At 43.6% G+C, this 13,893-nt stretch overlaps 1 protein-coding gene across 2 annotated transcripts; it reads left to right on the forward strand.

The window, feature by feature from the left end:
* Positions 1 to 1,052: 1,052 nt before the first annotated feature.
* LOC125524704 (uncharacterized) lies at positions 1,053 to 9,090 on the forward strand. 2 transcript variants are annotated; one of them, XM_087535737.1, is made up of 9 exons: positions 1,053 to 1,684; positions 1,796 to 2,117; positions 2,297 to 2,332; positions 2,577 to 2,642; positions 3,582 to 3,647; positions 4,819 to 4,911; positions 6,774 to 6,821; positions 7,157 to 7,201; positions 8,524 to 9,090. In XM_087535737.1, the coding sequence occupies exons 1-9, from the start codon at positions 1,398 to 1,400 to the stop codon at positions 8,677 to 8,679; spliced, it is 1,119 nt and encodes a 372-aa protein (XP_087391863.1). In that variant the 5' UTR covers positions 1,053 to 1,397; the 3' UTR covers positions 8,680 to 9,090. The 2 variants fall into 2 exon arrangements, with proteins under 2 accessions (XP_087391863.1, XP_087391862.1); XM_087535736.1 differs by having other exon boundaries at positions 1,058 to 1,684; positions 2,297 to 2,374.
* The last annotated feature ends 4,803 nt before the right edge of the window (positions 9,091 to 13,893 follow it).

A 13,893-nucleotide genomic window follows, 5' to 3' on the forward strand; every position in this document is an offset into this window, starting at 1 on the left:
AGAGCAAACCAAATCCACTTCAATCGGTGATGGTCCGGCATCACCGCTTTTATGGACTATATACGGAGCAAAATAAATGAATCTACACTCTAAAAATATGTCTATATACAATCATATGTAGTTCGTATTAAAATCTCTAAAGAAAATTATATTTTGAAACGGAGGGAGTATTCTGAGTTTTTTCCTTCCCTTTTTTTGATATTTACTTTTCCTTTTAATTTTTTAAATGTGATTATTCAATATATGAAATTCTTTTAAAATAACCTTTAAACACTTATTGAATACACGTTGGATATTTTTCAAATACCCGATGCACATTTCATTAAGAAGTGTTGTATGCAAGTTTTTGTTCATGCTTTTTAAGAAATGCCCATCTAACAAAAAACTACTCACATTTTGTAAAGTAGTTGCTCATTTGTTTATGTAAAATAAAAACAACAGGAAGGGGAGCAAACTGAAAGAATACAACAAAAGTCATCCAAACCCGCTCATTAAAACGTAAACTGGGCTGTTAGCCCACAAGGTTGCCCTATTAGGTTCGTTCGACTATCTCGCACCGCAGTGAGCACCCCTCAAAAAAACAAAATCTGCCACAGTGAGCAGCAGCAATTAGGAGCTGTCAATATCGCCCATCAAGACTCATGTCCCAATCTTTTCATCCAATAATCTCACTCATATACTCACTTCGTCCATAAATACTTGTAGAAATATTTTTACGACAAGTATTTTTGAACGGTGAGAGTACAAACTATAAGGACATAGATACGTTTAGGGCGCACACAAGATGAAGGGTCCAATTTATTAGAGTTGCCCGATTCTTTCACAGAAATAGCATCCCGAAACATCCGGACAACTCAGCTGTTAATCAACAATAAAAATCCCTTTTTTTCCAACAATAATTGTAAAAGCATCTTTTAGTATGACCAGGCTTAAAGCCTGCTAGATGAAACACTTCAACTTTCCTCGACCCATTTCTTCACCCAAGCAAAAGTGGGAAATTGGAAGAAAGCAGGCGAGGCAGAAAAAAGCCGCCTGCCCCGAAAGAGAACACAAGTAAAGGTGGGCGGTGAGGAAAGGCAAAAATAAAACACATGGCTTCTCCCAAGTTTCTTCCACTCCACCAAGCATAGCTCCTCCCAATTCAAAAAAGAAAAGGTGTAGCTCTTCTGGTGCCATGAGATTCCCTGTCTTCTCCAAAGGCTCGCATGCTTTCTCCTCCTCTCTCTAAAGGTTGACCTCAGTAGTGAATCGTGGAGCTTGTTCAGAGAGAGAGAGAGAGAGAGAGAGAGAGAGAGAGAGAGAGAGAGAGAGAGAGAGAGAGAGAGAGAGAGAGATTTGGGCCAGTGGGTGCCTGGTGTTGCTTTGTGGGGGAAGAGAGAGCTAGCATATCGGAAGATATGGATAGGGGGCTCGTCCAGGGATCATCACCACTAGTGGGGGAGATGGGGGAAGGCCATGGATGGCGGAGCATGAATAATTTGAGGCCCCCCTTTGAGCAGAAGAATCCATCGATTTCCTTGCCCTCTACCAGCACTTCAACCTTCTCCTCCCCGATCAATTCGTTCTCATCTCTGCTCCTCTCGAATCATTATCCACTGCCTACAACGAGCACTGCGCCTTGGCACGACAGCAGCAACAGCAACCATGCTCAGCAGCTCCAAGATCCATGGAACCATCTCTTCATGTATCTCTCTCTCTCTCTCTCTCTCTCTCTCTCTACATCCCTCCCTCCCTCTCTCTCTCTACGCGTGTTTGTGTGTGTGAATCTATGATCAACTTGTTGTCTTTTTGATAGGCCAACCAGTGGTGAATTAGCTAATGAAGAGGAGAGGCACAAGACTTTGGAAGGCCAGGCGTTGTTTCCAGCTACAACCACCGGAGAAGGGGAAGAAGGCGATGGGAGCAGCGCCGCCGGCCACATCTACAGCAACACCGCTAGGCATGGGAGCAGCCAAGCTGGTGATGAGTTCCAATTGGCAATGTCCTCTCCATCTCCATGGTCCAGGGGTGTTCAGCACTACCACAACACCCTGCAGCAGCAAGCTTCCTCCATCACCTCCCCCACCTCCCTCGGAAATAACATCTTGGACTTCTCAAACAACGGTTCGCCACGTGAGGTAATATCATTTACCAGCTCAAGTGTGAAATTATGATGAATTAATCCGGTTGTCCGACTCATGAATGCAAGATTCACTATATATAGTATGAGAACTTTTGCGATAATCGAGCGATAATTAGTTAAGCTTGACTAAATGAAAGATTAGTAACTTTGTTCCATTCTTTTGTGTTTCCCTAGTGCACGAGCACAGCATCTGGAGCAGCTTTCAAGAAGGCTAGGACCCAAGAACCCTCCCCGGCTCAATCTACTGTTAAGGTCCTCTCTCTCTCTCTCTCTCTCTCTCTCTCTCTCTCAATGAGCATGGTCCAGTCGTTGAGAGCAAGCAAGCATCGAAGCAGATGCATGTGTATGCTGAAAAGGACAGGCATAGAATCATTGTGGAGTGAGAGAGAAGCTGAGACAGGCAAGGCTTGGGATGATGGCATTCTTAGTATCTTTTGCTTGGTCTTTTGCTCAGGTGAGAAAGGAGAAGCTAGGGGATAGAATAACTGCCCTTCACCAGCTCGTCTCCCCATTTGGGAAGGTATCTATCACAACGTGTCCGCTTCAGGCTGCAAGTTTCACCATATCAGTACATCCTAGCAGCCCTCGATGTGTGACTATTATTAATGAATTCATCAAAATTAGCACCATATCTATTGGTGTGCGGAAATCACTTGCGATAGAATAATTAGAACATGTGATACAATTAAGCTGGTATATGTACTAGTATGTCGTTTCTTGTCCATGAATAGATGGTCAATCCAAGAGAAGAAACTGGTTAAAAAAACAAAGGATAGGACAATATTATGTGATTTTTTCGTTCGGAAAGGAGGTCGAAACCCCGGCAGACAATATTACATGATAAGATATAGTATATAACAAATTATAATGTTTAATGTTCTTTCTCTCTCATCCCCAATATTTTTTTGTTCTTTCTCCCTCCTCTGGTCTAAGGTTAAAGGTGTGGGGAATGATTAGTCCATGATGTGTGGCATTAGAATCAACCTAAAAATGTATATATGGATCTGGAACTCTATACACCACAAAGTAATGGCACACATATTAGTGGTCTTATATTTCTACCGTAGCTAGATTATGGAAGTGGAATCAAACTAAAAATGTATGACCTTGAATTCATTGTTGTGCATAGTTATTGTTCGTGGTGAAAATAAGTAGGTTGTTTATCACATCCCCGGAAACTAATCTGGGACGGTTGTTTTATTTGTTATTAAAGATTAATCTTTTTGCCACGTACTGTATAATTTTACGAACTTTGCTTGGGTACACCACCAATAGAAAAATAATTTTACAATTGTAGTTTCACAATATTCTTCGAATGGAAGTAAAATATGCATATGGTGGTGTCTTTTATCTGGCTGCGATGCTGGACTCGATTGGACTTAAAGAAAGAAGATCCATTGTCCCATAGAACAATACAAAAAAGAGATCCTGACATGGGCTAACCTCTCTTTTTTGCCAGACTGACACTGCGTCTGTACTCCTTGAAGCCATTGGATACATCAGATTCCTACACGGTCAAATTGAGGTGCCTCTCTCTCTCTCTCTCTCTCTCAACTCAAGAAGTACATTCATGATACATCACATATAAAGCATACACCGTATACACATGCATGCATGCAATTGTTCCGCTGTTATTCATGCTCTTTCGGAGACAGCTCCATTGCTATGGACACAGGAGCTAACTTTTACTTTTCTATAGCCAGTAGTAGATGTTCATAGCTGCCTATAGGGAACTACTGTGCGTTTAAGTTCGTTATTATTTGACTTAGCCCAATCCGCAACCGACCCTGACCGCTACAACGTTCAGTTTAGAGAAAGGGAAAGTGCGGAAATTGTAGAAGCCACAGACTATTGGGGTCGGATTTGCACAAACTATACATGTTTGTTACAACTATATACAAATATATTGTCCAGCTTGGTTGACATGATTTTTGATAGGTGGAGCTCGCTTATAATTTTCGCCTTCATTGAAAATTTTGAACTTTGAAGTAAATATTGAATGAGCTGATTAAATAAATCCGCTAACTCCTAAATATAAAATATGGACTTGGTACACGTATGATTTACATTTTTCTTTTTTCTGTAGAAAACCAACGATTATTTGAAATTGATTAGAAATTTCTAACTTGGCCGGTCTTTTAGCACATGGTAGCTCAGAGCGACTTGCAACTGATTACATCAATATGTGGTGTTTATCGGCAAGAAACTTATAGAGTAGATATGGATTGTGAGAAAAATTACACCGTAGTTAAGGTGGTTTTGTGCGTTTTTCAAGTAGAAAGGCGTACAGGTACAAGGACTGTAGATGTTTCACCTATTTGCCTGCCGCACATATACATGTATAGTGAACCAGTGATCGATCGCTGATGGTTCCTGCACAAGGAGCCAGCCAAGTGAAACAAAAAGAGGCAGGTAACGTAATGTGTGTTCTCGTAAAAGCTGCGCGCGTGCGACCGTCCGGCCTGCGTGCATGCATGCATATGCCGCAGTCTGGTCGCTGCGCGCGAAGATGCAAAATCTCTTTTATGAACAGTGTGCATGGATTGGGCATCACAAAGGTGCCACACTGTATATATGTATTCCCTGTGCACGCACTGTTCGTCTGTTCCTCAGCCTGGCTGTGAATTGACTGGTTACGTTACGATCGGGCTTGGTTGACCCGCTGATTGATCGATCTCCTGTGCGAATGCATGCAGGGCCTGAGCTCGCCGTACCAGCTGGGCGGCGGCGGCGGCGACGGCGGTGTGGGCTCCGGCAGCTCCAGCTCCAAGCAGCGGCACCAGGCCAGCGTGAGTCCTCTCCTGCTCTTCCATTTAACGCGATTGCGAGCTTGATCAACCCCACGGCCAAGGGGCCTGCTGGCTGGCTGCTGCGTGCGTGCACAATTCCCGAGGCTAGCTCGCTCGCTAGCTGCTGCGCGCTAGTAGGAGTAGTATCTGGCAGCGCAGGTGCATGCCCGCCTCCAGGTGATCATTAACGCTCGTCTCGTATCTGCGCGCCTTCACGCGCGCGTCGCATCTTTCCACATCTTTCTCCCCCTGTCCATATCTGGAGAGCAAGGCCGCCTGGCATGGTCAACAAGGGCGAAAGCCATCTCTGGATACTGGCCTCGTTGGGACTGAACCGTCATGAATGGTTTTCCTTTCCTTTACGTCCGTGAACCACGTAGCAAATGATACATGTGTACGTGCGTCCATAAGATCTCATGGTAGAGCATTTATAAATTTGTTTTGAGGGGTGGTAGAGCATTTACATTACAGACAGTTTGAATGACTCAAAATATCTCTGTTCACGATAAGATTAGTACTCTCTCCGTAGTGATCTAAATGATCTTATACAACCGGAGTACTATGCTAGCATTTGTTCATGGCACTATATTGGTTCTCTCAGTTCTCCTTGTTTCGGAATAGAGCTTGTGAGTTAGATCTCTCCCAGATTTTAACCAAACATAAAAACAAATGCATGTGACAAGTGGTCGGTACTGTGTTGAAAGCACGTACGTTGTCAACTACCATTTGGCGTGCATTTTTTGTCCGACTCTCAACTTGTACAGTGGCACAGTACACTTGTTGTATGTATGTTCTTGGCAGCGAGGCTTCATTTTTTTTTTTTGGTGTCTCAACTGCAAATTTATGCATGCATGGTTCACATCTTTACAGTAACATAGCCATCATTTGTGTAGCTTAACAAATCTTTGGTTTTAGCTAATTGCGCACGTCCAATACACTGTGCGCGTTGTATATAGCCGTCTGCATGGTATTTACTGGGTTCAATATATTACTCCCTCCGTTCCTAAATATAAAGTTCTTTTAGAGATTCCAATAAAGACTACATACGGAGAAAAAATGAGCGGATCTACACTCTAAAATACGTCTATATACATCCATATGTCATCCATATTAAAATCTCTAAAAAGACTTATATTTAGGAACGAAGGGAGTATTACACTTGTGATCCATGAACTGACATGTGCACCGAGTCTGCAATTCTACTGCTAGTAGCCTAGTTCTCCCTCCGTTTCAAAATGTAAGTTTATTTAAAGATTCCAATATGGACTACATACGGAGCAAAAAGAGTGAATCTACACTATAAAACATGTCTATATACATCCCCTATGTAGTTCTTATGATTTTTTTTTAAAAACTTACATTTAGAAACAGGGGGAGTACATTAGATTATCTGATAACTGTTAAAACGTCTTACATTATGAGACGGAGGAAGTAGATTATATTATCTGGTTTCCCCGCAAAAAAAAGAGAAAGATTAGATATCTGCTAATGGCAGAACGACACGTACTATTAGAAAATCCTGTGCGAATGATATTTGGAAAAAAAAAGAGCATGGATCTTATCTTGAAGTTTGTGAGCTCTTTCCATAAAGGTATATTGGCAAAGCTTCATGCCTGACCAACCAATATTAGTACTCCCTCCGTTTTTGTTTATTGCGTGTATTAACTTTATGAAGTCAAACTTTATAAACTTGGTACATTATCACATCATATAGATTTGTTAGTTTAAACGTTCATATTGTTCTAAAAAAAGTTTAACTTTAGTCAAAACTAATACGCAGAATTAACAAAAGCATAGGAAGTATATTCTTGTGAATAAAAGTGGTGGCTGATTCCCTTCATAAAATTATCACTTTTTTACAGGTGCAACAAAAAGAAAGGAGCAGCATATTTCCAGAAGAGCCTGGCCAGGTATAATTAACTGCTCATTGATCCTCTGATTAGTAATTATCCTTTCTTTTTATGGGATCCACACTCGGCTGATCAGTTAAGTAAAGCACGTAGAAAAGATGATCCTTTTCTTCCCAAAGGGAGCCTTTAGTCTGTGTACGTAAAAAGCATTCCTATAAAACAAATCCGGAAAAGTTAATCATGCAGCAGGGGCCAGTACTTGTCTCTCTAGCTTTACACCTTTAACTATTTCATTTCACTGCAAAGCTAGCTATTGCTTTTGGTCACTAACAGTGCAGTAGCAGTACTGCCTTTTGACGCTGTTATTAATTAATCCGTTACTTAATCACGAGCAGCTGCTACATGGCGATGCCACGAGGAAGAGAGGACGTCCCGACCAGGTTCTCATCACTCCATCATGTGCTTTACTACATAGTTTATTTATGCTTGCATTATGTAGATATGGTTAGAGATTTCATATGGATTCTTAATACATTGATCCGTGATGCTGATTAGTAATTTGCTTGCTTAGAGATTTCATAGATATGCTTAGAGATTTCATTATGCAGATGTGCTTTATATAGTTTATTAATTTATATGCTTGCATTATATATATGAGAAAACTATACTTTTCGTTCCTTAATTCTTGACGGAGTCTAGATTTGGTTCCTTAACTGTCAACTCCAAAACCGGAGAACTTGCACCCTTAACTACTGAAACCGGACTAGATTCATCCCTGATCACAAATTTGACCGGTTTTGGTGCTGTCCCACCCTGTTTTTTACCGTGCTGACTCAAATTTGCGTACTTTTCTTAGTCCGCTTAATTTTTTCAAATTCAGATACTTTTTTTCAAATGCGTGAACTTTTAAAAAAATCATGTACTTTTTTCAAATCCGTGTACTTTTTCCAAGTTCATGTATTTTTTTAAATCCGCGTACTTTTTAAAGTTCATGTAGTTTTTTTTTCAAATTTATGTAATTTTTAAAAAATCGACGAACTTTTTCATATTCACGTACAATTTTTGGAAAGAGTTCATTAATTTGAAAATTTGATGCGGACTTGAAAAGTACGAGGATTTGGATTTCTTATACGCAAATTTGAAAACATACATAGATTTGAAAAAATTATGTCAACTTGAAACAAGTACGTAAATTTCAAACAAATTTCATGGATTGGAAAAGGAACACGGATTTGAAACAAATACACGAACTTTAAAAAGTATGTGGATTTGAAAAAAGTAAGCGTATTTCAAACACTTCATAGATATGAAAAAAATACGCGGATTTGATAAAAGTACACAATTTTCTTTTAATTCATGGATTTGAAGAAGTACATAAATTTCAAAATAGTTCATGGATTTGAAAAAAGTATGTTTATTTTTAAACAATTACGCGGCCTTGAGAAAATTATGTGGATTTGAAAAGATTATGTGAATTTCAAAACCGGGGTGAGTCGGCACCAAAACCGGTCAAAACCGAGACCGAATGAAACTTGTCCGGTTTCGGCAGTTGAAGGTGCAAGTTATCCGGTTTCGGAGTTGGGTGACCAAAACTAGACTTCATCGAGAGTTGAGGGACAAAAATCATACTTTTTTCTCTCTCGAGAGAGAAAAGTATGTCGGCAGCGGGACAATCATATTGTTAGAGATTTCATAGGGATTCTTAATAGTACATGCATATGGATTCATGATGCTGATTTATAGTTTGCTGTGAGAAATTAAGGACGAAGACATCTGCGAGGAAGCAATGACGAAGGACCTGCGGAGCAGGGGGCTCTGCCTCGTCCCAGTGAGCTGCGCGCCGGACTTCGGCGCCGACGTGGGGCCGGCTGACTACTGGACGGTGGCGCCGCCTTTCGGGATGGGGTTCGGCCGGTAGATGCTCGTCGAAGCTGCCGGAACTGGCCAGGGGGGTCCGTCTGGGAGTACCGGGATACATATATACCTGTCTTGCATGCATGGGCTGCATCGCGTCGACAGCAGCCATCCTGCTGAAAAATTCTTGATGTACATTCGTAATGTTGGATCCAAGAGAGGATAGTATAACTGGTAGTTTGCGACCTGATCGAAGTAGAGATTGGTCAAAGTGCATCGATCAGGCAGGTGCTAGAGACTACTTAGCGTACGCTGTATCATCAATTCTTCAGATACCTAGCTAGAACCACCTTCGGAAGTCTTGTAAGTGTTCTCACCTGCTTATTAGTACATGTCTGGAATGGTCTGGTTGGTTGTATTGTATCTCTGCTTAACTACTGCAATGTGCCACATTTAACAAAGAGTTTCATATGTATGCGCGGCTCGTTTTATAACTCTTAAACTGGACGTGTTGCAACCACCACTACGTGACACACAAGTACTGTAGCACAAAGAAGGCTAGTAGAGAACACCACATCTCTGAAATGTCTCATCGCACACCGAATTTGTGCCCGTCGCTAACGTGGAGGGTACATCGCATACAGTCAGACAGCCCATATGCAATGTGGCATCACGTCACACACGAAGGCGCTTCATAATGGCGGCTGCTAGGCGGCAATCGGCTGATTTTGGGGGAAAATCAGTCGGCTTGACAACCGTATGATTGTCCCGCTACAAGCCGTGTGATCAGGCCCTTTCTTATCGTCTCTCTAATCGTGCAAATCCCCTCGCCAACATCATCGCCTTGCAGCAGCCGGCACAGCAACTGGTCCTCTCCCAGCAACCGTGTCACACTGTAGCTTCCGCCGCTGTATTTAGTCATTCGCAGCACCACGCACGTTGTATTGAAGCTCCGCCGCTGATAAGATCTATGGGTCGCAGCACTACACACGTTGCATTGCAGCTCTCTCGCCGGTGCGCGGAAGCATGCATTGCATGCAGTTGCATTGCAGCTTCCGTTGCCGGAGGGATCCGCGGGTCACGGCACCTCAAAGTAGGCACTGTACATCGAAAGGCAATATCCAGTGGAATGCAATGACCGACTAGCTGGGGTGCGGGTATCCCATTATGTATGCATCAATGGAACACTGTATGGAGAGGCAACGAGCGGTGGCAGGTCGGTGGGGGTATGCAACAATGCGGAACGAGCCGGCTGGAACGAGGTTCTGTACATCGAGAGGTAGTCGGCTTGGGGTTGGGGGTATACACTACGACCGCAATGGGACAACTAACGCGCGCCTCGCAGCAACGCGCGGGGGATTCCTCACAATGCAACCACAGAAACTACACACTCACGCGTATACGAACAGGGCCTCCAACTACCGCGCACCATGCAACCGAGGGGGCGGGGTCTACTCGCATATCGCTTCGCACACCACTGTCAAGTACGCAACATTACTAGCTATAGCAAGCCAGAGAGTCTCACATAGGACCTCCTACACTACCGTGCAATTAGCAACAACTCGCGAATATGACTTCTCCAACTATCACGCACCATCGCCACATACCCAGAGGTTATAGTGAGACTCACAATTATCAATTGATCCAGTTCTCTATAAATGTGAAGTCTTGCGCATGCAACGTGGGCTGCTACCGCACACTAGCATTGATCAACCGATCGAGGGCCTGCCTCGCTGTTGGGAAACGTATCATGCAATTTCAAAAAATTTCCTATGCTCACGCAAGATCTATCTAGGAGATGCATAGCAAAGAGAGGGGGAGAGTGTGTCGACGTACTCTCGTAGACCGAAAGCGGAAGCGTTTGATAACGCGGTTGATGTAGTCGAACTTCTTCTAACTCCGACCGATCAAGCACCGAACGTATGACACCTCCGAGTTCTGCACACGTTCAGCTCGATGATGTCCCTCGCCTTCTTGATCCAGCAAGGTGTCGAGGAAGTAGATGAGTTTCGTCAGCACGACGACGTGGTAACAATGATGGTGAAGTGATTCTTGCAGGGCTTCGCCTAAGCATCGCAAAACTATGACCGGGGGTGTAAACTGTGGAGGGGGGCACCGCACACAGCTAACAATAGTTGGTGTGTGTTTTAGGCGCCCCCACCCCACATATATATAGGTGGGAGGGGGAGGGGAGCAGCCATGGGGCGCCCCAAGTAGGAGGAATCCTACTTGAGGACCTCCCCCCTTCCTTTTTTACCGGAGAGAAAATGGAAGGGGGAAGGAGAGAATGAAGGGGGGGGACCCCTTCTCCTCCTTCTCCAATTAGGCCACATGCCTAAGGGGGGCGCGCCACCCCTTGTGGGATGGTGTGCTCCCCTCTTATGGCCCCATATGGCCCATATCTTCCACCCCCCGGTACTCCGATAAATACTCGATACTATCCGGAACACTTCCGCTGTCCAAATACTATCATCCTATTTATCAATCTTTACCTCTAGACTATTTTGAGACTCCTCGTCATGTCCGTGATCTCATCTGGGACTCCGAACAACATTCGGTCACCAAATCACATAACTCATATAATATTAAATCGTCATCAAACTTCAAGCGTGCGGACCCTACGGGTTCGAGAACTATGTAGACATGACCGAGACACCTCTCCAGTCAATAACCAATAGAGGAACCTAGATGCTCATATTGGCTCCTACATATTCTACAAAGATCTTTATCGGTCGAACCATAATGACAACATACATTATTCTCTTTGTCATCGGTATGTTACTTGCCCGAGATTCGATCGTCGATATCTTCATACCTAGTTCAATCTCATTACCGGCAAGTCTCTTTACTCATTCCATAATACATCATCCTGCAACTAACTCATTAGTCACTTTGCTTACAAGGCTTCTTATGATGTGCATTACCGAGAGGGCCCAAAAATACCTCTCCGATACTCGGACTGACAAATCCTAATCTCGATGTATGCCAACTCAACAAACACCTTTGGAGATACTTATAGAGCATCTTTTGTTGGAGAACGCAGTATTTCAAAAAAAATTCCTACGATCACGCAAGATCTATCTAGGAGATGCATAGCAACGAGAGGGGAGAGTGTGTCTACGTACCCTCATAGGCCGAAAGCGGAAGCGTTGAGTAACACGGTTGATGTAGTCGAACGTCTTCGCGATCCAACCGATCAAGTACCGAGTGCACGGCACCTCCGCGCTCTGCACACGTTCAGCTCGGTGACGTCCCTCGAACTCTAGATCCAGCTGAGGCCGAGGGAGAGTTTCATCAGCACGACGGCGTGCTGACGGTGATGATGAAGTTACGGACGCAGGGCTTCGCCTAAGCACTACGACAATATAACTGAGGTGGAAATATGTGGAGGGAGGGCACCGCACACGGCTAAGAAATCAACTTGTGTATCTATGGGGTGCCCCCTCCCCCGTATATAAAGGAGTGGAGGAGGGGGCCGGCCAGCCTCATAGGGCGCGCCCCAAGGGGGGAATCCTACTCCTACTAGGAGTAGGTTCCCCCCTTTCCTAGTCCAACTAGGAGGGGGAAGGAAAAGGAAGAGGGGAAGAAGGAGAGGGGGCCGGCCCCACTCCCCAATTCGGATTGGGCTTGGGGGGCGTGCCCTCCTCTTGGCCGCCTCCTCTTTGTTCCACTAAAGCCCATGAAGGCCCATTAACCCCCAGGGGGGTTCCGGTAACCCCCCGGTACTCCAGAAAATGCCCGAACCTATCCGAAACATCTCCGGTGTCGAAACATAACCTTCCAATATATCAATCTTCATGTCTCGACCATTTCGAGACTCCTCATCATGTCTGTGATCACACCCGGGACTCCGAACAATCTTCAGTGCATCAAATCATATAACTCACAATACATATCGTCATCGAACGTTAAGCGTGTGGACCCTACGGGTTCGAGAACTATGTAGACATGACAGAGACTCATCTCCGTTCAATAACCAATAGTGGAACCTATATGATCATATTGCTTCCTACATATTCTAGAAGATCTTTAGCGGTCAAACCGCATAACAACACACGTTGTTCCCTTTGTCATCGATATGTTACTTACGCGAGATTCGATCGTGGTATCATCATACCTACCTCAATCTCGTTACCAGCAAGTCTCTTTACTCATTCCGTAATGCATCATCCCGCAACTAACTCATTAGTTACATTGCTTGCAAGGCTTATAGTGATGTGCATTACCGAGAGGGCCCAGAGATACCTCTCTGACAATCGGAGTGACAAATCCTAATCTCTATCTATGCCAACTCAACAAACACCATCGAGACACCTGTAGAGCATCTTTATAATCACCCAGTTATGTTGTGACGTTTCATATCACACTAAGTGTTCCTCCGGTATTCGGGAGTTACATAATCTCATAGTCATAGGAACATGTATAAGTTATGGAGAAAGCAATAGCAATAAACTAAACGATCATAGTGCTAAGCTAACAGATGGGTCATGTCAATCACATCATTCTCTAATGATGTGATCCCCTTTATCAAATGACAACTCATGTCCATGGTTAGGAAACTTAACCATCTTTGATTAACGAGCTAGTCAAGTAGAGGCACACTAGTAACACTCTGTTTTTCTATGTATTGACACATGTACTAAGTTTCCGGTTAATACAATTCTAGCATGAACAAATAAACATTTATCATGATATAAGGAAATATAAATAACAACTTTATTATTGCCTCTAGGCATATTTCCTTCAGTCTACCACTTGCACTAGAGTCAATAATCTAGATTACATTATAATGATTCTAACACCCATGGAGTCTTGGTGCTGATCATGTTTTGCTCGTGAGAGAGGCTTAGTCAACGGGTCTGCAACATTCAGATCCGTATGTATCTTGCAAATCTCTATGTCTCCCTCCTTGACTTGATCGCAGATGGAATTGAAGCGTCTTTTGATGTGCTTGGTTCTCTTGTGAAATCTGGATTCCTTTGCCAAGGAAATTGCACCAGTATTGCCACAAAAGATTTTCATTGGACCCGATGCACTAGGTATGCCACCTAGATCGGATATGAACTCCTTCATCCAGACTCCTTCATTTGCTGCTTCCGAAGCAGCTATGTACTCTGCTTCACATGTAGATCCCGCCACGACGCTCTACTTGGAACTGCACCAACTGACAGCTCCACCATTCAATATAAATATGTATCCGGTTTGTGACTTAGAGTCATCCGGATCAGTGTCAAAACTTGCATCGACGTAACCGTTTACAACGAGCTCTTTGTCACCT

This window comes from Triticum urartu, chromosome 7A (genome assembly GCF_056163025.1).
Source record: "Triticum urartu cultivar PI428250 chromosome 7A, HENAU_Tu73, whole genome shotgun sequence".
In the NCBI taxonomy this organism is placed as follows: domain Eukaryota; kingdom Viridiplantae; phylum Streptophyta; class Magnoliopsida; order Poales; family Poaceae; genus Triticum; species Triticum urartu.

Bases quoted from the DNA above. Each gene is read 5' to 3' on its own strand.
- LOC125524704 (XM_087535736.1), top strand. From the start codon at position 1,398: ATGGATAGGGGGCTCGTCCAGGGATCATCACCACTAGTGGGGGAGATG. The intron at 3,648-4,818 runs GTGCCTCTCTCT...GAATGCATGCAG, and splicing joins TCCTACACGGTCAAATTGAG to GGCCTGAGCTCGCCGTACCA. The intron at 7,202-8,523 runs GTTCTCATCACT...TGAGAAATTAAG, and splicing joins AGAGAGGACGTCCCGACCAG to GACGAAGACATCTGCGAGGA.